The sequence below is a fragment of the Vipera ursinii genome (assembly GCF_947247035.1).
Source record: "Vipera ursinii genome assembly, chromosome: Z".
NCBI classification, from domain to species: domain Eukaryota; kingdom Metazoa; phylum Chordata; class Lepidosauria; order Squamata; family Viperidae; genus Vipera; species Vipera ursinii.
In genome coordinates this window covers 44,202,218-44,229,146 of record NC_139517.1, presented here as the reverse complement: position 1 = coordinate 44,229,146, position 26,929 = coordinate 44,202,218, and the positions used below count along the sequence as shown (strand labels likewise).

At 42.6% G+C, this 26,929-nt stretch overlaps 1 protein-coding gene across 2 annotated transcripts in view; it reads left to right on the top strand.

Annotated features, from left to right (window-relative positions):
- Positions 1 to 6,794: 6,794 nt before the first annotated feature.
- Positions 6,795 to 26,929, top strand: part of INTS10 (integrator complex subunit 10) — a gene marked incomplete at its 5' end in the record, with an annotated part of 44,458 nt that continues 24,323 nt past the window's right edge. For both annotated transcript variants that reach the window (XM_083376307.1, XM_083376306.1), the window contains 6 exons: positions 6,795 to 6,923; positions 12,199 to 12,266; positions 17,489 to 17,592; positions 20,673 to 20,812; positions 21,635 to 21,716; positions 23,239 to 23,379. In XM_083376307.1, the coding sequence (XP_083232433.1) occupies positions 6,795 to 6,923; positions 12,199 to 12,266; positions 17,489 to 17,592; positions 20,673 to 20,812; positions 21,635 to 21,716; positions 23,239 to 23,379 (664 nt within the window). The remainder of the gene's footprint in view (positions 6,924 to 12,198; positions 12,267 to 17,488; positions 17,593 to 20,672; positions 20,813 to 21,634; positions 21,717 to 23,238; positions 23,380 to 26,929) is intronic.

Here is a 26,929-nt window from a genome sequence, read left to right as displayed (position 1 = left end):
CATATCAGGTTTTAATGCAACTGTTCTAAAATCACTGGATTCAGGAAACCTGGTTCTGAATAAGCTTGCATATTTCTCTGACAGGATCTTAAATTGAAATACAAGTTTCTTAAAAAAATTAATTGATTTTAACTTAATGGTAATTTTAAAAGGTAATAAACGCAACTCAGTTATAAGTGAATTATCTTTTCTACATTGAAATTTTTGGCATTTTAATTAGGAAACCAAAAAGGAAAAATGTTAGAAATGTTCATCTGCTGAAATATTTGTTAACAAAATACATACATACCAGCACACATGCAAAATATTAAATTTTCTAGAATTAAAATTATTTTTTTTAAATTCTAGGTTACTCACATAATTGCCAGGACATACTATGAATACAACCATGCTATTTTCCAGAATTCACAAGCTGTGGCTTTGTTCCATGTTATAAGGATAATTTATTATCTTCCATAAGTCACTCTGGAAATCATGGAGATCTTTCTCTTTTTAAACCACACTAAAGACAACTTCTTACCTGCTGTAAACTTTGAGTACTGCTAAATTGTCACTAGGCTGCAAAGTGTCGTACTTGTTAAAGCATAGAGCTGTTAGTGATCTGAATTTGCAGTAAGAAACTCCGAATTTTAGAATGGGGAAAACAGGAAAAAGAAAAAAAAGCTTCATGGAATGAAATGGTGAAAAGGAACATTATCACATAAACCTGCTACTGATGGAGAGAAGGGGGAGCAGAATCCCACAAGTTTCAAAGGCCCCAGGCAAGTTTCAACGGAAATGAGAAGTGGGAGGGAGAGGATCTGTACTCTCAAAGAGTTCAGTGTGCAAATCAGAACAGGGAACTGAGTTGTTAACTGTCCAGCCGTGGCTGAGGACATCTTTCCAATATGAATTTGACATAGTCTTTCCACTGACTGGAAGGAGGCTTGCTCCCTCCTCCTTGCTTCCCCCTCCCCCCCCCAAATTTAATGGTACTCTTTTCAGCAGTAGCTCCAGAAAAAAATGATAGGGCAGCATGCATCACAGGGCAATTAGCAGTACTCATCTTCCACTTATGTTCTCAGAAATAAATTCTACTGATCTAAGTGAAGCAAAGTGATACAGAAGTTTGCTTTTTACACAGTAAGGAAGCACTTAGTCAATTTTCAAATTACAATAAGGAAAAGCTGCCAAATAAAAAGGACATCCAGTACCTTATGTAAAATTAGGCAGAACAAAGCACACTGATATTTTGTTTCTTACAAAACTACAGTTACTTATTTCTGAGCTAGTGTACCGTAGTTATCTCCAAATAGGGTCTAGAATAACACACTGCAGCAAATTGGCTGTAGCGATTTGGCCGCAGCAAGTTGTCCCATTTCATCCAAGTATACACTAGCAGTCAATAAGAGGAAGCAAATCAAATTGAGACAAGACAATCTCTGGCTAAATTAGAGTCAAGACTGTTGTTGTTGATCCAAAAGTCTGGTCAATCAGATTGTTCAACTGAATGGATCAAACAAGAAATCAGTGAGGCAGGAAAATGGAAGCAAAATATACAGTATTCACAGATGAATTTGTCTATTTTTACTAAATTTGGTGGAGATTAACTGTTCCTGCAATATCTGAAGAAAAGTACTAGAAACTCTCGCTAAAAATCTATTTTTTAAAAAAACCCTTTCAATTTTTTTATAATTATCATTTATGCATGTACATGTATCTTTTTCCTGTTCTTTTATTTGCATATTTTATTAATTTAAAAACAATATTAAAAATACTAAAAGTTCAAATATATTTTAAATCCTATCTTTTTCAACAAGAAATATTTCTAATGTCCAACAATTGTTCTACTTGAGAAAGAAGTTATTAGATGTATTAGTTTAAGATTCAATATTTTTAGATATTCATATTATTTTGAAGTTTATCTCTCACATGGAAAAGATGTGGATTTTACCTGAAGTTAAAAGATTTGATGTTCAGCATTGGAAACACAACCTGGGCTTCAACTATTGAGTTTGGTGTTCAGAATTTAACTATTCCAGGATCTACAGAACTGATTTACCAGCAATTTATGAATCAATAATTAATCAATACAGATAAGCTATGGGTGATTTTAATGAATTATGGCTTCCATTCACTGAAATATTCATACTACAACCTTATATATATATAAGCCCTTTTTGTTTCTTCTTTAGCATATTTGTCTTCTTTTATCATTGTGTGTAGTATTATTATTGCTTTTGTACTTAGTTGATACAAAAGGGGAGGCAGGAAAGATGCATAAAATGAAGCACAAGCAATAGAACACAGTCAGACTAGAGTCTTGGACTTTAAAAGAGCTAATTTCAATAAACTTAGAGAGAGCTTGGGAAGGATTCCATGGATAAGAATCTTAAAGGGGAAAACAACTCAAGAAGCTTGGGAAATTTTGAAAAGTGAGATAATAAAAGCCCAGTCTAGCACAATACCAACAAAGAAGAAAAATAACAGCTCTCAAAAGAAACCAGCATGGCTGCATAAAGAACTCTCTGATAAATTGAAAGATAAAAAGGACAAGTATAAAAAGTGGAAAGAGGGGCACATAACTAAGGCAGAATATCAGCAAATAGCCCGTGCCTGCAAAGATGAAGTGAGGAAAGCTAAGGCTCAAAATGAACTAAGACTTGCAACAAAATTCAAAAATAACAAAAAGCTTCTTTCAACATGTAAAAAACAAGAAAAAAGTTAAGGAAATGATTGGTCCATTAGTGGAGGAAAGTGGCAAGAAGGTGACAAGCAACAGGGAGAAAGCAGAACTATTTAACTTATTTTTTGCATCTGTCTTTACACAAAGGGGAAAAAACAATCCAACCTATCAAAAACTGCCATAAAAACAGAATAGAAATACAAGTTAAGATAGGCAAGAAAATGATAAGTGAGCACCTGTCCAGCCTAGACAAGTTCAAATCACCAGGACCAGATGGATTACACCCCAAGGTTCTCAAGGAACTGTTAGATGTGATCTCAGAACCACTGAACTATATTTTTCAAAGATTCTGGAGCACTGGGGAACTACCAGAGGACTGGAAAAGAGCTGATATAGTTCCCATCTTCAAAAAAGGGGAGAAAATAGATCCAGGAAACTACAGACCTATCAGCCTGACCTCAATACCTGGGAAGATTCTTGAAAAAATAATCAAACAACAAATCAGTGAACACCTAGATGCAAACAAAGTCATTACTAAAAGCCAACATGGGTTTGTCAAAAACAATCATGCCAGACAAATCTTATTGCATTCTTTGACCAAGTGACAAAATTAGTGGATCAGAGGAATGCTGTGGATATAATTTACTTGGACTTCAGTAAGGCATGTGATAAAGTAGATCACAACCTACTACTTGATAAGATAGAAAAATGTGGGTTAGACAGCATCACCATCAGATGGATTCGTAGCTGGCTGACTGGCCGTACTCAGCATGTGGTCCTCAATGGAACTGCATCTCCCATATTACACCCCTCCTGCGTGGGCTGCATTGGTTGCCGGTTGCCCTTCAGGTGAGGTTCAAGGTGCTGGTTCTTACCTATAAAGCACTACATGGCTTAGGTCCGGGATATTTACAGGACCGTCTGCTGCCAGGAACGACTTCCCATCGCCCTGTGCACATAGAGGGTCTCTTCAGGGTGCCGTCAGCCAGACAATGTCGGCTGGCGACCCCCAGGGGCAGGGCCTTCTCTGTTGGGGCACCTGCCCTTTGGAATCAGCTCCCCCGAGAACTTCAGATGGCCCCAGATCTCCGGTCCTTTCGTCGCGACCTAAAGACATACTTTTTCCAACTGGCCGACCTGGACTGAAGACGGGGTTTTAATTTTGTTTTTAATTTTTATTGTTTTAGTGTGGCTTTGTAAATTTAATCTCTTTTAAATATTTGTATTCATTGTTCTATTGTTGTTTTATTGTTAGCTGCCCTGAGTCCTTCGGGAGATAGGGCGGCATATAAGTCCCATAATTAAATTAAATTAAATTAAATTAAATCTACATGTGTGTGTAGGACATCTGTAGTGGGGTGCCCAGGGCTCTGTTCTGGGCCAAGGGCTCTTCAACATCTTTATCAAGGGATGGAACGAGGGGATAGTTGGGGAACTCATCAAATTTGCAGATGACACCAAGCTGCAAGGAATAGCCAACACTCCAGAAGATTGGCTTAAGATACAGGAGGATCTGGACAGACTTGAACACTGGGCACTGTCTAACAAAATGAAATTCAATGGTGAAAAAAGTAAGGTTCTATATTTAGGCAGGAAAAAACAAATGCACAAGTAATAGTATACATCGTATCTTGCTCAATAATAGTGACTGTGAGAGGGATCTCGGAGTCCTAGTGGACAGTCACTTCAATATGAGCCAGCAGTGTGCTGCAGCTGCCAAAAAATCCAACACAGTTCTAGGCTGCATTAACAGAGGGATAGAATCAAGATCATGTGAAGTATTAATACCACTTTACAATGCCTTGGTAAGGTCACACTTGGAATACTGCATCCAGTTTTGGTCACCACGATGTAAAAAAGATGTTGAGGCTCTAGAAAGAGTACAGAGAAGGGGAACAAAATGATTAGGGGGCTGGAGGCTAAAACATATAGGGAACGGTTGCTGGAATTGGGTATGTGTAGTTTAATGAAGGTAAAGGGACGCGGTGGCTCAGTGGGTTAGGACGCTGAGCTTGTTGATCAGAAGGTTGGCAGTTTGGCGGGTCGAATCCCGAGTGCTGCATAACAGAGTGAGCGTCTGTTACTCGTTCCAGCTTCTGCCAACCTAGCAATTCGAAAGCACATAAAAATGCAAGTAGAAAAATAGGGACCACGACGGTGGGAAGGTAACAGCGTTCCGTGCGCCTTTGGCATCTAGTCATGCCGGCCACATGACCACAGAGACGTCCTCGGACAAGCGCTGGCTCTTCAGCTTTGAAACGGAGATGAGCACTGGCCCCTAGAGTCGGAAACGACTAGCACGCATGTGCAGGGGAACCTTTACCTTTACCTAGTTTAATGAACAGAAGGGCAAGGGGTGACATGATAGCAGTGTTTCAATATGTCAGGGGCTGCCACAAAGATAGGGAGTCATGCTATTCTCCAAAGCACCTGAAGGCAGGACAAGAAGCAACAGATGGAAATTAGTCAAGGAGAGAAGCAACCTAGAACTAAGGAGAAACTTCCTGACAGTTAGAACAATTAACCAGTGGAACAACCTGCCTCCAGAAGTGGTGAATGCTCCAACACTAGAAGTTTTTAAGAAAAGACTGGACAGCCATTTGTCTGAAATGGTATAGGGTTTCCTGCCTGAGCAGGGACTTGGACTAGATGACCTCTAAGGTCCCTTACAACTTTATTATTATTATTAAATACATAGATGTGGATTGTATTACAAAGATTGAAATAGAAAATTGAAAGAGTTTAAAATTACACAATGTAATATAGTGATTAAGGGATGCGGTGGCTCAGTGGGTTAGGACACTGAGCTTGTCGATCAGAAGGTCGGCACTTTGGTGGGTTGAATCCTGAGTGCTGCGTAACAGAGTGAGCGCCTGTTACTTGTCCCAGCTTCTGCCAACCTAGCAGTTTGAAAGCATTTAAAAATGCAAGTAGAAAAATAGGGACCACTACGGTGGGAAGATAACAGTGTTTCTTGCACCTTTGGCATCTAGTCATTTATTTATTTTATTTTAATTCCATTTATATCCCGCCCTTCTCCGAAGACTCAGGGCGGCTTACAAACTTAGCAGTAGCCTTCATGCCGGCCACATGACCACGGAGACGTCCTCGGACAAGCGCTGGCTCTTCGGCTTTGAAATGGAGATGAGCACCACCCCCTAGAGTCAGAAACGACTAGCACGCATGTGTGGGGGAACCTTTACCTTTAATATAGTGATTATGTATTCATTAGACCAATAACAGGGCAATACTTTTTATTATAAGTTAATTCCAGCTAGTGAGATTTATTTAGATCAACAAACATTTTTGGAATCTAGAGGTCATACATTATTTCACTGTCTACATACATTAATGAATGAAAAGTTACATTCAGTTACTAGAGGTTAGTAAAAATATTTCCCCCCCATCCCAGTTCACGAAACCTGTGCTAGATCTTCACAGGCAATCTCAACTCTGATTTTCACTGAAGCAAGTTAAATACTTTGAATGTTCTTACCTCATTTAAAACCAAGAAATTGCCTGTAAATTGTCACTTACATAGTATGATCATAAATAGGACGAAATGCATTTACTTTAAAGTTATCGTCATGTTTTGCAAATACGTTGTAACTAGCAAATAAGTACATAAAAGAGTGAAAAGGTTCAGACCGTCAACGTAGCTATGATTAGACAGCAACTTATTATCTGTTTTGCCAAAGAGTAGTGGAAGATTCACAAACTCAACTCTAAATTTTTCTTCATTTTAATAAATATTTTACTTTTTAAAAGTCCCCCGAAAACTTCATATACACTTTAACCAAGCGGATGATGCTTGATAGAGAGGTAGTAGAATTTAGCTACAAAAAACCAGGGAATACCTTCAGAGCTGTGAACAGTATCGCTCCACCTGCGAAATATATTACAAGAAAACAAAGAGTGGATTTTTTAGTAACCTGAAAGGCTCATAATACGAAAATCCAATATTCAATCCAAGTGACGTTTACTTCATCCGTAAAAAAAAGACCGCTTAACTTCAGATACGGAGCATGCGTAGAATTGTTCTTCGACTTCATTGGTCCTGGGAAGTAATAGATTCTCGAGCTTTACTGGACCATGTGTACGCATGCGCGTAGTTTTAAAGTCCTGCAAGATGTCGGCGTTGGGGGATTGTGAGTTTTTGGTGAAGCGAGCCCGGGAGCTAGTCCAAGGAGACCTGTGGGCCGCCAAGGCTTGGCTTATCACCGCGCGGAGCCTCTATCCTGCCGACTTCAACATTCAGGTTGGTTGGCTGTGAGTTTGGGGTTTTGAACGCCGCCTTTTTACTTGTTTTCTGGGGCTTCGCTTCAGCCAAGCTCCACTTCCTCTGACCGCATTTCTACGGCTTTCCAGACAACTGGAACTCGCGAAGAGTTTATCCTTTGCATTTGACGAGTGTTTTTCCTTGGGCGAAGGGATAATGTTGAAAAAAGCTTCCTTTAAAAGACTTTAGTAGAGAAACCCAAGATTCCAATGAAGGAGTATATTTGTAGCTCAGGGTTGAAATGAGGGGTCTTTGGTAGTCTCTGAGCTTGCTTGTTTGCTTGCAAAGGTTTCATTATGCTAATAGGCAACATCAGTGCTAGATGTTACTTAGGTAGCGTAATGAACAAAACAAGCAAGCTCAAAGAGCACCAAAGATCCCTCAAATCCAAGATTGTATTATTTATATTATTTGGTATTTTTCTTCTATCTCTCGTAGAAATAAAAACAATTCATACTCCTTCAGACTTGAATCTTTGTGGGAAAACGGATTGTCAGATTATTGCTATCATTATTTAAATATTCATGCTTCCTGCACTAGGAAGAGCAACTGGTTGCCCCATCTCCTTTTCTTAGTGCAGGACTAGAAAGCATTGAAGGTAGATTTTAAAATCTTGCAAACTAATTCATTTGTAATATTCTTAAAATATAAACTGGAAGATGTAATCGTCCTGATGACCTTTAATAATTTTTCTTCTTTCTTTCACTCTGATTGGACCAATGTATCTCCTCTCTCTCCCCTTTTTTTTCATTCTTCCAAAATGTCAGCTACACTGAGATAATGCCTGCTGAATAGCATTTAAAGTTAGCTAGGGAGAAGGATCTTTAAACTCTCTCCAGTTTTGTTCTAACCCAAGGGTGTCAAATTGCCGGCCCATGGGCCGGACGTGTCATCCGGAAGCCACGCCCACTCCGTTGCTGGCAATGGCAAAACCGTCCTGATATGTTGCACGATGTCACGTGCCGTGAGTTTGACATGTCTGAATGACATTCACTACATTAATAAAGGAATGGCCTGCACTCCTTTTCAATAACAGAGAAATCCTCTAACTTTGATAAATTGTTTTTGTAGTTACTTTCCTGCCGAAACCTAGGTGAATAGATTAAAAAAAATAGAATGAAAAGAGGTTAAACTCTTTTGGATTGTGGTCTAAACCAGGGCTTTTCAACCTTTTCACCGATTGTACCACTTTTAGGATATGGCAGTATTCGAGTATCACCTAGCAAGGTGTCAAAAACTTGATGACCAAAAAAACAACAACTGTTCATAGTTGCAGTTGCACTGAAATGACGTATGACCATTTTTCACACTTATGACTATTGCAGCATGCCCAGGGTCATGTGATTTATATTTGGATGCTTGGCAACTGATTCATATTTATGATGGTCACAGTGTCCCAGGTTCCTGTGATCCCCTTTTGCAACCTTTTGACAAGCAAAGCCAATGGCAGGGCTGCTGGTGGCCAAGTGCTAAGGCAGGACTTCCTTCCCTCCCTCCCTGCCTCCCTCGTTTCTCATGCCCATCTCCTTCTAAAGGAAGAATTTGAAGACCCCCGTCCAAATTTCCCATATATTCATCAAACAAGGAAAAGCGTCCAGAGACAGAAAAGACAAACTGCTGAGGGAACTAGCTTAAAAAGGTGCATTCCCCGTTAAGAATTAGCTACTGGCTAGAAAGGAAAGTTAAGGAGCCAGCACTTAAGGAAGAAAAAAAATGTAGTAAGTACTGACAGCCTCCCCAAATGGCTCCATTCATAAGTAAAGGAATGCTACAGGCAAAATCCATTCAGGAGAAAAATACTTCAAAATTCCTTGCAGCAAAACTTACAGCTAACAATAGCAGAGAAACAGAAGCTAACACGAGACATCAGCCAAATAGAAATTGCCAAACATTCCTTAAGAACATAAAGCCCACATTGCACAAATCCCAGAACTTCAAAGTCACAAAAGCACATAAGAATCCTTCTACTCTCCATCTCCCTCCCTCCCTCTGTGCCTCACCTCCAGCTGATGCTGCCTTTCTTCATTGCTGCCTTTCTTCATTCCTAGTGGAGGGCGACCCTTCCCCTGCTGCGTTTCTTGCCTGTATGGTGCTGCCAGCACAGGTGGCTGCTACAGAAGTTGTAGATCAGCTCATGGCTGGCCTGCTTGATCTCCTATCCCCCCACCCTCCTCCGCCTTCCTTTCTTCCCTTCAGTGCAGCTACAGCTGACTCCACCTCCTCCCAAGGCTGCCTCTTTTTTCTCTCTCTCTCCCTCCCAAACTCTCTCCTTTTATAGCCTCTCCTGTCTCCGCCCCCCCTCCTCCTTTCTCATCTGGGTCAGCCGGAAGTGGGCCCGGGGCCTCGTTCCCTCCCCCACTTCCCTTGGCTGAGCAGCGTACTACCTGCCACATGCTAATGTACCACAGGTGGTATGCGTACCACCAGTTGAAAAGCCCTGGTCTAAACAAGAGCTGATGATTGTAATCTTTGCCAGAAAGGGATTAGGCTTCCAGAAGAGTACACTAGAATAACTGGGCAAAATTGTTCCTGACAACTGATGAAGTGGACAGGATTATGGGGAGGCTGAGCTCCACCACATGTTTATTGGATCCGTGCCCTTCTTGGCTGCTTTATGCAGCTAGGGAGAGGACACGAGGCTGGCTCCAGGCGGTTATATCTGCTTCTTTGAGTGAGGGTTATTTCCCCACCGTCTTGAAGGAGGCGGTGGTGAGACCTCTCCTCAAGAAGCCTGCCTTGGACCCAGCTGTATTGAACAACTTTCGTCCAGTCTCCAACCTTCACTTTCTTGCGAAGGTTGTTGAGAGTGTGGTGGCGCATCAGCTCCCTCTGGTCCTGGATGAAGCGGATTATTTGGACCCTTACCAATCGGGTTTCAGGCCCGGGTACAGCACGGAGACGGCATTGGTCGCTCTGGTGAATGATCTCTGGAGGGCTCGGGATAGGGGATATTCCTCTGTCCTAGTCCTATTAGACCTCTCGGCGGCTTTCGATACCATCGACCATGGTATCTTGCTGTGGCATCTTAGGGGATTGGGAGTGGGAGGCACAGTTCTTCAGTGGTTCTCCTCCTATCTCCTGGGACGCTCGCAGTCGGTGTTGGCAGGGGGGCAGAGGTCGACCCCTAGGACTCTCGCTTGTGGAGTTCCTCAGGGGTCGGTCCTCTCGCCTCTCCTGTTCAACATCTACATGAAACCGCTGGGTGAGATCATTCGTGGTTTTGGAGTTGGGTATCATCAATATGCCGATGATACCCAACTTTTTATTTTGACCCCAAACCACCCCAGTGATGCCCTCGCTGTGATGTCCCGTTGCCTGGAGGCGGTTCGGGTCTGGATGGGGAGGAACAGACTTCAACTCAACCCTGACAAGACTGAGTGGCTGTACATTCCGGCATCCCGGGACATTCAAAATGTTCCATCGCTTTCTATGGGGGGTGAGCTCTTACCCCCTGTGGATAGGGCTCGCAACTTGGGAGTCCTCCTAGATTCACGACTTACTCTGGAAGATCATATAGTGGCCGTGACTAGGGGGGCTTTCGCCCAGGTTCGCCTGGTGCGCCAGTTGCGGCCATATCTGGACCGGGATGCCCTGTGTACGGTCACTCATGCGCTCGTGACCTCTCGTCTAGACTATTGTAATGCTCTCTACATGGGGCTTCCCTTGAAGACTACTCGGAGGCTCCAACTGGTACAGAATGCGGCCGCGAGAGTTGTCTTGGGAGTTTCCCGGTACTCCCATGTTACACCTTTGCTCCGCGAGCTACATTGGTTACCAGTTGTCTTCCGGGTAAGGTTCAAGGTCTTGGTTATGATCTTTAAGTCCTTACATGGCATGGGTCCGGGATACCTCGAGGACCACCTGCTGCCGGCGTCAACTCCCCTCCGCCCTGTGCGTGCCCACAGAGAGGGCCTCCTCAGGGTGCCTCCGGTCAGGGAATGTCGACTGGTGGCCCCCAGGGGGAGGGCCTTCTCTGTGGGTGGTCCGGCATTATGGAACCAACTGCTGGTTGAGCTCCGGACGGCATCGGACCTTCAATCCTTCCGTCGCGGGTTGAAGACCCATTTATTTGAATTAGCTGGTCTGGCCTGATAGGGGTATATGGGTTTTTTAATTGGTTTTTATTATTCTATCATTGTTGTATTTTAATTGGGCTTTGGTTTAATTTTCTTTTAATTTTTGTACTGCTATTTATATATGCCCTGTGAACCGCCCTGAGTCCCTTGGGGAGAAAGGCAGTATAGAAATCTCAATAAAATAAAATAAATAAATAAAATAAATACTACCTAAATTAAATTAGGGGATCAAGAATCATATAAAAATGAAGATATTTACAGCCATGACCTAATTTTAGTATATAAAGAATGTGGTGAAATAGGAGTTGCCTTCATAAACGTATTTTGAAAGAAGGACTTATGGAAAAAATATTACAATATAAAGGAGATAGGCTTCCATAATAAAATTTGCAAGCATCATCCCTTGACCACCCTATTTTATTCAATTAATGTTTTCTAGTAATCTCATAAAACAGTTGGGTTAGACTCAATTCATAGTAATTGAGAAACTTTGGAGAAATGAAGAAAAACTTATAGTGAAACTAGTAGAACACCATAATTTTAATTTTTTTTTAATTTATTAAATTTTTATACCGCCCTTCTCCCGAAGGACTCAGGGCGGTGTACAGGGCAATAAATATCAGAATATAAATACAAAAGTTAAAAAAGAAGTTAAAAAGAATTAAATAATTATGCCCAATACAATACAATAATTAAAACTATGTTAAAATTAGATCCAACCCTAAACCCATCAAACCAGGCCAAATTGTTCAAATAGATAAGTTTTTAAATCACGCCGGAAGGAGCGAAGGTCGGGGGCCATCCGGAGCTCAACCGGCAAGCGGTTCCATAGGTCTGGCGCGCCCAGAGAGAACGCCCTCCCCCTGGGGGCCACCAATCGACATTCTCTGATCGGAGGCACCCTGAGGAGGCCCACTCTGTGAGAGCGCACTGGACGGAGGGAGGTTGATGCCGGCAGCAGGTGCTGCCGTAGGTAATCCGGACCCATGCCATGTCGGGCTTTATAGGTCATTACCAGCACCTTGAATATGATTGAATTGATGGCTCTTTTAGTGTTAATGGCTCTGTTTTTCATTTTTTCTCATTTTAGTTATGGTAAGGTAGAAAAATATGCAATACCAAGATGTTCAGTGTAGGAATGCTTCTGTCTCCTCACATTCTTCTTTCTTGTTTCCTAGTATGAGATGTACTCCATTGAGAAGAATGCAGAACGAACAGCATCAGCAGGCAGATTGTTATATGACATGTAAGACATATTTTATTGGATTTTTCCTAAATAAGGATTGAATGGATGGGACAAACTATTTATCCCAGTAAATCACTGCAATTGTTAAATTAGTAATTTGGTTCTTAAGAGAATTTCCTATTGACTTTGCTTGTCAGAAGGTCACAAAAAGGGATCACATGATTCTGGGACATTGCAACTGTTATGAGTCAGTTGCCAACTGTGAATTTTGACCAGGTGATTGTAAGTGTGAAAAATGATCATAAGTCACTTTTTTTCAATGACATTGTAACTTTGAACTGTTGTAAATCAAGGACTACCCTGTAATTACAATCACAGCTATAGTTTTTAAGGAAAAATACTTTACAGATGCCAATAAGCAGGAATCTGGTGGGATGAATAAAACATTTTAAATATCTGTATGAGTTATATTTCAACCTTTGAAACCTGAGGTACATATCACATATTCCATACTGCAGGAGTCTTCAACCTTGACAATTTTATGAGTTATGGATTTCAACTCCCAGAATTCCTCAATATGGCTGGTTAAGGAATTCTGGAGTTGAAGTTCACAAGTCTTAAAGTTTGCCAAGGTTGGAGATCCCTGCAACTAGGTCGTTAGAGACATGTTTATATTCTTCTGCACCAAGACGTACGTAATATGCCCTAATTCATTGAAAGAGTAGTAGTAAAAATTTGAACAGAGTTTTCCTAGAGAATGCAGATTTGCCCCATAAGGAATATATATTTCTACCTAGAGTCACTGTGAGTGAGACGGGCAATGGGCAGAAAAAATTGATATACAAAATAAAAATAAACATTCTATGAGAAGTAATAGAGACCAAATGTCCCAGGTAGGCAGTGTGGTGCAGAGAGGCGGGGGGGGGGGGAACATGGACAGTTCAAGGACCAGTTAAAGGTCCAATATTTCATATACTTTAAATGGTCATTGAATGAATTGATGTTAAATGAGGAATATCTATAATAAATTAATCTGATGGAAAATCAATATCTTGAAAGATTTATTTTTGAAGAAAGACATCTGTGTTTATGAAGGTGTGGAAACAAAAGATTTCCAGATAGATTCAAAGTGGGAAAATGCTTTGGATTTAGCATGTGCATGCTTGTACCTGTTAGAAATCTCATTTTATCCAGGTTTCTCATAGCATTCATACAGTACCAGGAAAATGTGCATTTTCCTAGGACCGCTCAGTAGCCACAGAATCTGGCAAGTTTTCTTTTAGCTATTTCTGATAGGTATAACAAGTGTACTCACATTGGATCCAAAGAACGTTTCTTGCCTTGGATCCAAATACTGATTTCTTGGGGAATAAAATACTTAACATATATATATATATATATATATATATATGTATATATATGTATATATATGTATATATATGTGTATATATGTGTATATATGTGTATATATGTGTATATATGTGTGTGTGTGTGTATATATATATATATATATATATATATATATATATATATATATATATATATATATATATATATATATATATATATATATTAATTTAGTGCAGGGCCTTTCAACCTTTTCATCCATTATACCACTTTTAGGACAAGGCAATGTCCGAGTCCCATCAGTCGCCCAGCAAAGTGTCAAAAACTTGACCAAAAAAAAAAAAAAAAGAAAAAAATGATAAAGTACAGGTAGTCCTCGACTTACAATAATTCACTTAGTGACTGTTCAAAGTTACGACGGCACGGAAAAAGTGACTTATAACCATTTTTCACACTTATAACCATTGCAGCATCCACAGGGTCATGTGATTTACATTTGGATGCTTGGCAATCGATTCATATTTATGATGGTCACATTGTCCCAGGGTCATGTGATCGCCTTTTGCAACCTTCTGACAAGCAAAGTCAGTGGGGAAACCAGATTCACTTAACAATCATGTTACTAATTTAATTTCTCTCTCTCTCGCTCTTTCTCTCGCTCTTCTCTCCCTCTTTATTTCTCTCTCTTTTTCTCCCTCCCTGTTTCTTTCTCCTTCTCTCTCCCCCTCTTTCTCTCTTTCTCTCCCTCTCTCTATTTCTCCCTTTCTCTCTCTCCTTTTATTTCCCTCCCTCTTTCTTTCTCCTTGTCTCTCTCTCTCTCCCTCTTTCTCTTTCTCTTTCTCTCCCTTTCCCTCTCTATTTCTCCCTCTTTTTCTCTCCCTCTATTTCCCTCTTTCTCCTTCTCTCTCTCTCCCTCTTTCTCTCTCCCTCTTTCCCTCTTTATTTCTCTCTCTCTTTTTCTCCCTCCCTATTTCTTTCTCCTCTCTCTCTCCCTCTTTCTCTCTTTCTCTCTCTCTCTTTATTTCTTTCTCTTTTTCTCCCTCCTTATTTCTTTCTCCTTCTCTCTCCCCCTCTCTTTCTCTCCCTCTCTATTTCTCTTTCTTTCCCTCTCTTTCTCTCCCTCTCTGTTTCTCCCTCCCTCTCCCATTGTCCCTTCCTTCCTTTCCTTCCTTCCTTCCTTCCTTCCCTCCCTCTTTGTCCTTTCCTCCTTCCCTCCCTCCCATTGTCATTTCCTTCCTTCCTTCCTTCCTTCCTTCCTTCCTTCCTTCCTTCCTTCCTTCCTTCCTTCCTTCCTTCCTTCCTTCCTTCCTTCCTTCCTTCTAAATCCATTTTTACCAAGAAACCTGATGCCCACTTTACTATGAAGCACCAGAGGAAAGTTGGGGAAGATCTGTCAATGATACTTGGAGGTTGCTAGCTCATTTAATAAGCTTTATTCCAGCAACAGAAACACTGCTGCAATTTCCCTTCCTCGGTTTCAGCTTGCCTTGAGAAAGCAAGCTGAAACCGAGCAAGGGAGATTGCAGCAGCGCGAGATCGGCCGATTCGCGTTCCTAGCAATCTCCCTTGCTCCGTTTCAGCTTGCTTTCTCTTGCAGCAAGGCAAGCTGAAATGGAGTGAAGGAGATTGCAGCAGCGCGAGATCGGCGTGTCTCAGCACACGCCAATTCGTGCTCCTGGCAATTTCCCTCGCTTTCCACTTGCGGAGGTCGGGGCTGGCCATACGGATCAGCTGCCGATTCCATACGGCTGGCCCCGAACTCCGCCAATGGGCTCCAGTCAGCAGAGGTCAGGGCCAGCTGTACGGAGTTGCCAACAGTGTGGGGGGGAGGGAGTCGGGCGCGTTTTTCCCTCCATACCCGTGTTCTGATGGCTTCACCTGCCGTGGCGCGCATCAGGAAAACAAATGGCCTCGATTCCCACCTGCTGCCAGAGGATGAATCCTTGGGGAGGGCGCACGCTGTCTGGCCACTTTGCTTTCCCCTTTACATTGCACATTGGGAAGAGGAGAGGGGGAAATCTCTCGAGCCCCGGGAGGGAGGCAATGTGAGGGTAGTGAGGGGTATCGCAAGCTCGCGGGGGGGGAGGAAAAGAAGATGGATGCGAGTGGATGATAACACCTGCCTGTCGAGGGAGTGGATGGCTCTGTCCCCTTCGGGCTCGTGCTTGTTTCTGGGGGAACGACAACATGGTTGCTGCACAATGAGTCCCAGGGGAGGGCGGGGCCTCACTCTGCAGTAGGTTCCTGCAGCAGCATGTTTTCCGGCAGCAAGTAAGCTAGGAAGGAGCAGGGGGGAGGCGGGGGGGAGGAAGGCGATGCCGCGTACCACCAGTTGAAAAACCCTGATTTAGTGATATCTATGAATAATAAAAGGGACGCGGTGGCTCAGTGGGTTAGGACGCTGAACTTGTCAATCGGAAGGTCGGCAGTTTGGCGGGTCGAATCCCGAGTGCCGCGTAGCAGAGTGAGCGCCTGTTACTCGTCCCAGCTTCTGCCAACCTAGCAGTTCGAAAGCACGTCAAAATGCAAGTAGAAAAATAGGGACCACTACGGTGGGAAGGTAACAGCGTTCCGTGCGCCTTTGGCGTCTAGTCATGCCGGCCACATGACCACGGAGACGTCCTCGGACAAGCGCTGGCTCTTCGGCTATGAAACGGAGATGAGCACCGGCCCCTAGAGTAATAAATTCAGAATGGATAAAAACATTTTTCTCATAGTGTATAATTAATATATGGAATTTGTTAACATATTTTGATACTTAGATGAAATAGGTAATAGAATTGTTAACTAGATGGCTAAATGGAACTTAAAGCTTTAAGAACAGTGTTCTTAAGTTTTAACTTTATCTTCAAGAATAGTGTTAAGTCAGTGGTGGGATTCAAATATGTGAACAACTGGTTCTCTGTGTGGATGCTGCTCCCAGAAGTCCATTCTGGGTCTGGGCAACAAAAAATTAGCTACCGGTTCTGCCGAAGTGGTGTGAACCAGCTGAATCCCACCACTGTAAGTGAGGGAATACTGAATAGTTTCTTAGAACCCTTTTAACAGTCATAGAAGCTTCTGGGCTGACCTCTGTTAAAAGAGAGCTTTCATAGAAAGAAAATAAAAAAAAACTTGATATGTGTCAGCTTTGTTATTATGATTTTTCATTACAAATGTTTTTGCTAGCATAGAAGTGTCTTATTCCATTTTATGACAGTAAGCTGAAATTATATACCTCATGCACACTGTTTCTTAGAAGAAACTCTAAATGATTGTTTGGAATATATCATGCTCTAGGTCCTTTTATGTAAAAACTTTATGTGATTTCCTGATTCTTTTCTTTTTTCTTTTAATTAGTATTGTTTAATGCATTACAAAACATAAATATTACATTATATTATTTTGGTACAGTAGTTTTCCCATACAGTATTGACTAGAAATTATTAAGACATAATTTAGATAACTTATAAAGCTTTAAAAAAGTTATATTAATATAAATTATGTTTTCTAAAATATTAATGTTGATACTTAATCTAGAACTAAGAGCAGCACTGATTAACCACAAATTGCAATAAATTTATTATTTATATTTCACATTTCTGAATTGCCCATCTTCAAAAAGTTATTTGTTATATAAGGTTTCTATCTTAAGTTTAGTACTTTTAATACTGATGTCTTTAGTATTAAAAAAAATAATAAAAGCTAGTTTCTAATTTTCTCCTTTATCCTTTAACCAGTGAATTTTGTAATCTTCATAATTGTCCTTTTACTTGTTGGTTTTTGAGCATTGAGGAATAGGGTTTTTTTTGTTCCTTAGTATAACTTGTACTGTGTTAATATGACCAGTTTGGCAAAACCTTTTTACTTCAATAATATGCTTTTCATAACAAAATTTCAGCTGTTCTTAGTGATTTCAAGTAGAAATTTCTCCCCTCCCCTATTCTTTATTTCAGGTTTGTCAATTTTCCAGAGCAACCAGTGGTTTGGCGGGAGATTAGTATTATCACATCAGCACTTCGTAATGATTCACAGGATAAGCAGACACAGTTTTTAAAAGGTATAAATTTATTCTTTCTTTCCACCCCGAACCAACCCAGCGATGCCCTCACCATGATGTCCCGTTGCCTGGAGGCGGTCCAGGTCTGGATGGGGAGAAACAGGCTTCGTCTCAATCCTGCCAAGACTGAGTGGCTGTGCATATCGGCATCTCGGACTAACCAGTTCATTCCATCTTTAACGATGGGGGGGTGAGGTGTTACCCCCCGTTGATAGGGCTCGCAACTTGTGCGTCCTCCTGGATTCACAGCTCAATTTTGAAGACCATATAGGTGCCGTGACCAGGGGGGCTTTTGCCCAGGTTCGCCTGGTGCGCCAGTTGCGACCCTACCTGGACTGAGATGCCCTACGCACAGTCACTCATGCGCTCGTGACCTCCCGTTTAGACTACTGCAACGCTCTCTACATGGGGCTGCCCTTGAGGACCACCCAGAGGCTTCAACTGGTGGAGAATGCGGCCGCGCGAGTTGTGATGGGGGCCTCCCGATACTCCCATGTAACACCTCTACTCCGCGAGCTGTATTGGCTTCCGGTTGCCCTTTGGGTGAGATTCAAGGTGCTGGTAATGACCTATAAAGCCCTAAATGGCCTGGGTCCGGGATATTTGAGGGAACACCTCCTGCCAGCATCAAACTCCCTTCATCCAGTGCGCTCGCACAGGGAGGGCCTTCTCAGGGTGCCGCCGGTAAAAGATTGCCGGCGGATAACACCCAGGGGGAGGGCCTTCTCTGTGGGTGCGCCTGCCCTTTGGAACCAGCTGCCCGTGGAGCTTAGGTCCGCCCCTGACCTTCGTTCATTCCGCCGGGACCTGAAGACCTGACTCTTTGAGCTCTCCGGCCCAGGCTGAGAATTTTTAACTGAGGTTTTTAGTTAAGGGATAATTTAATCTTTTTTAATTGTTTTTTTAACTTTTGTATTTCGTACTGTTTGATTTTAAATACCCTGTAAACCGCCCTGAGTCCTTCGGGACAGGGCGGTATATAAATTTAATAAAATTAAAATTAAAATTAAAATTAAAAATTCTGGACTTAAATTCCTTGGAGAATAGTGTTTTAATGAACTTGATTTGCAGGAAGCTTTGAGGAACAAGGTGATGGTAGCTTTTCTTCTAAATTGCACTATCCAATAAGTTGCCTGTGTCTTAATAAAAGCTCTTATAATGCAATCCCTTAAAATACTTACTTGAAGTAAGCCTCTCTGTATTTTGTGGAGTTCATTGTTGGATTCAGTATAAATAATGTTGTTGTATTTTAACCATACTTTTCTTCAAATGAGATTCTGGTTTCTACCTTATGTTCTTCAGATTGCTTTTTCTAAAGCTGTTTTCTATTGGTAGGACTAAGTAGGAATTCAGCTGATTGTCTTCTGGAAGAGATTGTAAACTAAAATACACAACATAAATAAAAAGCGCATTTTTATTTAGAGTTAACAAATGGATGAGTGGATGTGATTGACTTCCTTGCACCCCAAACTTTTTGGGAAATGAGATTTAGAGTTTGCAGGTGGAAGAAATTCTGAACCTGATTTGCCAGCCCTGGTATTAGTGGTATTCCAAGTAATTACAATTTGTAATAATAAATGGGTTACATTGTGGATTGGCAGGGAGAAGAAAGACAAATCCGTTTCATGACCTAAAATGTGCTTAGTGGATCCAAGGCTCCTTGTAGACCTAGGCAGCTTTGTTGAGAAAAGTAATGAATATTGAGAATGTTATTTGGAAAATCCCTAACCCCAATCCTAATCCTAACTCAAACCCAAATCCCAATCCCACCTCATCCCTAACCCTATAAAAAGTAATAAAATTTATACAAAAAAAGAGAAAAGTAACGAATACCTATAGGCTGGGATCCCAGTTCAAAAGGCAACTGGACTTTATTTTTCCTTGAAGATGTTTTGCTTCTCATCCAAGAAGCTTCTTCAATTCTGAAGAAGCATCTTTGGGACAATCATGACCTGAATGACTGAGAATCGCCATAGACATATAGTTTGGAAAGTGTGCAGAACCTTGGAACATGAAGCAAATAGGAAAATGCCTTTGTACAAAATATTTTATTCTGGGCAGCTCATGCTAACATCCTGAGGTCCTCCAGGTGGCCTGAGAGGGATGGCGAGTATCCTCTGGTTGATGCAGCCACGCCCACTCAGCCACACCTACCTAGTCATGGTGACTTATCTGTCGCCACCCAGCCATACCTATCCAGCCACTCCCATCTGGCCCTTTGAGGGCAACCATAATGCAGATGTGGTGCTCAATGACATTGATCTGCTATATGTTGACTCATGCTCTGGTCATCTCCAAACTAATGTGGGTATAATGTAGTAGGGATGGCCCTTGAAGACTATCCAGAAGATTAAAGTAGTGCAAAATGCCGCAATGAGTGGCACACATTACACTTCTGCTCTGCAAGCTATATTGGTTCCCAGTTTGCTTCTGGTCTAATTTAAGGTATTGTTTTGACATTTAAAGCCTTTTTACATTATTTGAGGGACTTTCTCCACCCAATTACATTTGCCCATCCCATCAGTTCCGTCAGAAGAAGGCATGCTGCAAGTTTCATCAGGAACTGGTATCCAGGGGACTGGCTTTTTCTGCCCTTGTGCCTGCCCTATGGAACATTATTCCTCTCCCCCCAGATGAGGTTAGTTGTATTCTTGTTAACCTTGTCAACCTTCTGGAAGGCCCTGAGAACATGGCTGTGTCAGGAACTTAGGGATGAAAAAGAAATGTTGATCTAATGAGATGGCTGCATTGTTTTTAACATAAATTTTTCTACTATCTTGCTATATAATCTTGCTGATATATTTTAAATTTTTACTTGTTTTAATATTTTAATTTTACAATTGTTTTCATTCTGTGCCACTTTTCTGCAAGATGGGCAGCTATAAATATGATAAATAAATAAATATGAAAAAAGTACATTCTCTTCACAGAAACAAAATACTTGAGCTAACGTGTCTTAAGTTTTACCTAGGATTTTTAAGTCTTTTTTTCTGTTATGTTCACACCATACTTTTCAGTTTCAAATTTTTACTTATATCCTACCCTTTGAAAACATTAGTTCAATATTATTCTCCTTTTAGGTTTATTTGAAACTCTTCCCGGCCGAGTTCAGTGTGAAATGTTATTAAAAGCTACAGACCAGTGCTTCAATACTTTAGAAAGGGCAGAAATGTTACTTCTGCTTTTACGGCGTTTTCCTGAGACTGTGGTCCAGCATGGGGTAAGAGGATGAAGATTATATGCTAAATACTTGCATATTCTTTCTTTAAGATATTGTAAAGCTTCACAAAACAAATGTGTGTAGTTTGAATCAACTTGGTAAATAAAAGTACAGTTTGATAAGATGGAAATAAAGGCAATTTCTAGCAGCAATAATCAATATTGGGGGTATGAAGGTTGGCCTATTTCATAATAAAATGTTGTCCAAAAGCTTAATTGAGACGATGAGGTAGATTTGTGTGCATATTTCTTCCTTTTTAGTTTGAAAGGAAGTGCTCTACTTGTTTATACAGATAACAGGTAGTCCTTGGCTTACAATCGTTCAAAGTTACAACATCACTGAAAAAAGTGACTTATAGTTATTGCCCGCATCTCCAAGGTCACATGTTTGATATCCGAGTGCTTGGCAACTGGCATTTATTTATGATGGTTGCAGTGGCTGGGGTCCATGTGATTACCATTTTGCAGTCTTCCCAGATAGATTCAGACAAGCAAGGAGCTGGAAAGCTGGATTTGCTTAATGACCACATGATTCACTTAACAGCTGAAGTTATTCACTTAACAACCTTGGCAAAAAAGCTCCTGAAATAGGGCATTACTCAATTTAACAACTGCGATTTTTAGCAACCAAAATTCTGGTCCCAGTTGTCATAATTGAGGACTATTTGTATTTTTGATTGTAATGGCCATAGCATGTTAAAGAGCTGTATTTTTTGAAGTTGAGGAAAGAATCATCAGCTTTATTTATGCAATATGTTACAAACAATTTGAAAAACATATAAGGAAGAAGAAACAAGTTTGATTTTCTTTAAATTTTGCAAAGGTGGGCCTTGGGGAAACGTTGTTAGAAGCAGAAAATATTGAAGATCAAGAATCGCCTGTTAATTGCTTTAGAAAATTATTTGGTAAGAATATAATTTTGTTCCAAAACTAAAATAACAAGACATTGCACCATTTTATATATTGAAGGTTGTGATAATCATAGTTGTGAAATCTTTAAAATATTTGCATGTATATGAGTTGTATGAATAAATTAACATTTATTTATGTCATCTTTTTTCCTTTGGTTTGTCAACTGACAGTGCATTTGGGATAAAAAATAAAATGGGAATGGTGAATATTAAATATTTAGAATCACAATGGGGAATAATAAGAACACTTTAATTTACCTTTTATATTTGAAGCTCCTTTATTCTTTTTCATATTATGAGCTCTTTAGGAATAGGGAATAATGATCCAGACATATTTGCAGTAAAAAAAAACATATTGCAAGAAATTCTACAGGTAGTCCTCAACTTAATAATGTTTATTTAGCAACTGAAGTTATGACAGCACTGAATAAATGATGGTTACGACTGGTCATTGGAGTTCTAACTGTTCCAACGTTCCCGTGGTCACGATTATGCTCTGAGAGTTTGGCAACCCATTTGCACTTACAGAAAATCAGTGGGGAAGCCAGAAAGGAAGGTCAGCCACACACCCTCCATAGCTTTTCTGTGCTCTCACTCATCCCCTCAAACACCTGATCTGCACCATGCCTCTTACATACCCTCCTCAACCCATGCTGTGCCTCTTGTGCCCTCCCTTGCACCCTCATGCTGCAGTTTTCACTATCAGTCATACCCTCTCTGATCTGCATTCTGCCTCTTGCACACTTTCTCTGACCTGTGCTTTCACACATCCTACACCATGCTTCTCATACATCTTACACACCTTGATTTTCCCTTGTACTCTGGTATGCCCTTCCCAACCAATTCCTGCCCACTCCCTCCCTCCCCACCTGCCTGCAGGCATGGGAGTTGCAATTTCCTTCGGCCTTCCTCATTCACTTTGGTTGTGGGACGCCAGTAGCCCTGCCTAATGATCGTGGGATTTGGTTATTATATAATAATGATATATAATATTGGGATTGTAGGGATTGCTTTTGCTAAGCAGTGTGATCTTGCTGTATGACCTCATTACTTAGCAACAGAAATTCCAGCTCCAATTGCTGTTGTAAGTTGAGGACTATCTGTAATTGATTGATTGATTGAAGTTGTAAACCACTCTGCTCCCAATGATTCTGGATCGCTAATTGTAAACATAGATGAACATTTCAGAAGGTGCACATCTGAAAAATCATTTTCTTCTTCCTAAAAAAGAGAGAGTGTCCATTTGTTGCTTAATTTAAATAAGCTAATAGTTTTAGCTATTGTTAGCAGGACTTTATTTTAAATGAATCACAAATACCTTAAGCAATACCTTGCTTAAAGAATATAGATATTGCTTTGTTAAACAATGACATGTTGCAGGAAACAGACAAATAATGTGACTTTATTTTAAATGAATTGCAAATACCTTGCTTAAGGAATATAGATATTGCTTTGTTAAATATTGACATGTTGCAGGAAACTAACAAAATTAATTTGATTTCATTATCATTTTTAGTTTGTGATGTTCTGCCCTTAATAATTAACAACCCTGATGTACGACTTCCTTCCACTCTATTATACAAGTACCTGAATAAAGCTGCAGAATTTTATATTAATTATGTGACTAGATCATCACTGACAGAAAACCAGTATCCAGGTAAAAATGCTAGAGCAAAATGTACTAATAAAAAACAGTGGCTTGGTTCGTATATCATATGAATATTATTTAGGAATCTTAAAATCTTTAATGAAGCTGTATTGCCATGTTTACGTAACTCAGGAAGGGGCTGATAGAGCGTAGGGTGAGTGGGGTAGAGGGGCCTTTTGCACTGGCAATGGAGTGGCTAGCAGCAATGGCAGCACTTGGGCTGAGATAGGTGCCTGAGGGCAGTGGTAGCTGGCTAGGATTGCTCAAGACTTTGGGCCTTTACTTTAGCCCTAGCACTGCCACTGGGTGTGCTGCCATGCAGGATGGCCGAAACGGCAAAGATGGGGTGGGGGTGGGGATATAAAAACGGATGGAGGGAGTTGAAGCTCCCCTGCAGTTGTAAGTTCAGGCAAACTACCAAGATCCCAAGTTTTGATCATGTGACTGGGTGGTGATGGCTGCAATGGTTGTAACTTCAGGACCATTTGTTTAGCACCACAATAATTTTAAGCAGACACTGAATAAATTGTTCTTAGCCAGGGACTACCTATATGTCCCTCTCAAAGAAACAAACTATATTGTGGCTTACATGATGATATCATTTCCACAGCAGGTTAAGATAATGCCTAGGATTCTACAACATCTGAATATCAAATTAAGTTCTCTTCCTGGTGATTCATGGCAACAAAATGGAAATGATTTACCGTATATACTTGAGTATAAGCCGAAATTTTCAGCCCACTTTTTGGGTTGAAAAAAATCCACTTTGGCTTATACTCCAATGAACAAAAAAAAAAAGAACTTACCGAGGACTTGCGCGCGGCCGAGCTACTTTGCCTGACGCTGCTGGGGTCGCCCGGGCGCCTCTGCTCGCCCTCAGCAGCACCTGGCCCGGAATCACATGCGAAACAAGCCCGGCAGAGGAGCCGGAGCGGCGAGCAGAGGCGCCCGGCCCAGATCCTGCAAGGCCCGGCTGAGACGCGCCCCCAGCAGCGGAGCTGCTCCGGCTCCTCTGCCGGGCTTGTTTTGCATGTGAGCTACTTTGCCTGACGCTGAGAAGACCTGCTTGGGCACTCGGGTTGGTGTCAGTCTCCGCAGGCCCTTCTCGTTTCCAGGAACGTCAAGCGCGCTTGGCTCCCCACCCCCACGGCAGGGCAGGGCAGGGCAGAGACTTGCTCGCCCTTCTGACGGCCCTGAAGAGAAACGAAGGGCTTGCAAACTCCCCGCGAGAAGCTGGGCGAAGCGCGCGGCTGGGCGAGTGTGTGCCTGCGCGCGTATTTACGAAAGAAACGCTCCGAGAGTTCTTCTTTCTCCGCCCCCTTGGGGGGAACTCTAGCGACTGCTGTAGCCGCGCTTCTCTTCTCGGCTCCGAAAATAGGGATTTCTACTCTCTCTCTCCCCTCCCCACCCCGCATTCTCCTGCCTCTTCGATTGTGACAATAAAAGGGCGAAGGGTGCGCTGGTTTCTTCCTCCTTCCTCCCCCCCTCCCCTCCCCGATTGTCAGGTGTGGCTTCGACTTTAGTTTTTGCCTACGGTGCTAGGGAGTTGCCAGTGGTGGGATCGTTTTCGGAGTTGCGTGCTTGGCCCAGAGGTGCAAACAAAATGTTTGGAAAAAGGGGGGTGAGGTGGGGTGGGTGGAGGAAGCAGTTTGCGAAGCAGCCGAAATGGGGGTATATAGAGGATGGGAGGTTCCCACCGAGAGAGCCAGCAGAGTTGTTGTCGAAGCGCGTCACACGCCTTTCCAACCACCAGAGAAGGGAGGAATAAGAAAGAAACACACACGCACACACACACACACACACACCAGGAAATCGAGAGCGCAGCCTTAAGTTAAAGGTGGCGGACGGGCCCGAGAAAAAAGGCTGCAAAACTCCAATCTTTTAAAGCGTGCGGTGTTGTTGTGTTTTTTTTCCTCCCCCCGAAAGTGAACGGCAGCTTTCCGTACTAGTGTATTTGTACTGCCGCGAGTGACAACTGACAAAGCTTGCCGGTGTGATCTTGATTTTGGAACTGATGAAGTCTGTTAACAGGCTCAACTAAGATGGCGGACGTGTCGAGCTGAGCTCCGTGAGCTCCGTGAGTTTGGTGTGGTTTGGTGGTCTTGGGGGCACCCTTGGAGTGCATAATGCCTCCACGTTAGGGCTGGATGACTAGACTGCTTTGTTGTCCCTGTTTTTGGGGGCGTTGGTGCCCTCCATATCGGCGAGAGGCAGCTGGAGGTCTGGCCGGGAGATTGTAGCCGTTTTGAAACGCCGCGTCTTGAAACGCCCGATCAGCTGATTTTCGGGTGGAAGAGCCGCGGCTTGAATCTGTTTGCATCTGCCTGAATTAGACCGAAACGGCCTGAATTTGACCAGAGTTGCTTTGTAATGGCTGGAGGAACTGCAGAGGAGGTCTTGCCGGGAGATTGTGGCCGTTTTGAAACGCCGCGGCTTGAAACGCCCGATCAGCTGATTTTCGGGGCGGAAAGAGCCACGGCTTGAATCTGCTTGTATTTGTTTGAACTTAGCCAGAAACGGCTCGTAATGGCTGGAGTAACTGCGGAGGGAGTGAATGCTCCAGCCTGGAATATTCTCTGGTGGTTGGAAAGGCGTGTGACGCGCTTCGACAACAACTCTGCTGGCTCTCTCGGTGGGAACCTCCCATCCTCTATATACCCCCATTTCGGCTGCTTCGCAAACTGCTTCCTCCACCCCACCCCACCCCACCTCACCCCCCCTTTTTCCAAACATTTTGTTTGCACCTCTGGGCCAAGCACGCAACTCCGAAAACGATCCCACCACTGGCAACTCCCTAGCACCGTAGGCAAAAACTAAAGTCGAAGCCACACCTGACAATCGGGGAGGGGAGGGGGGGAGGAAGGAGGAAGAAACCAGCGCACCCTTCGCCCTTTTATTGTCGCAATTGAAGAGGCAGGAGAATGCGGGGTGGGGAGGGGAGAGAGAGAGAGAGAGAGTAGAAATCCCTATTTTCAGAGCCGAGAAGAGAAGCGCGGCTACAGCAGTCGCTAGAGTTCCCCCCAAGGGGGCGGAGAAAGAAGAACTCTCGGAGCGTTTCTTTCGTAAATACGCGCGCAGGCACACACTCGCCCAGCCGCGCGCTTCGCCCAGCTTCTCGCGGGGAGTTTGCAAGCCCTTCGTTTCTCTTCAGGGCCGTCAGAAGGGCGAGCAAGTCTCTGCCCTGCCCTGCCCTGCCGTGGGGGTGGGGAGCCAAGCGCGCTTGACGTTTCTGGAAACGAGAAGGGCCTGCGGAGACTGACACCAACCCGAGTGCCCAAGCAGGTCTTCTCAGCATCAGGCAAAGTAGCTCACATGCAAAACAAGCCCGGCAGAGGAGCCGGAGCAGCTCCGCTGCTGGGGGCGCGTCTCAGCCGGGCCTTGCAGGATCTGGGCCGGGCGCCTCTGCTCGCCGCTCCGGCTCCTCTGCCGGGCTTGTTTCGCATGTGATTCCGGGCCAGGTGCTGCTGAGGGCGAGCAGAGGCGCCCGGGCCGGATCCTGCAAGGCCCCGGCCGAGACGCGACCCCAGCAGCGTCAGGCAAAGTAGCTCACATGCAAAAC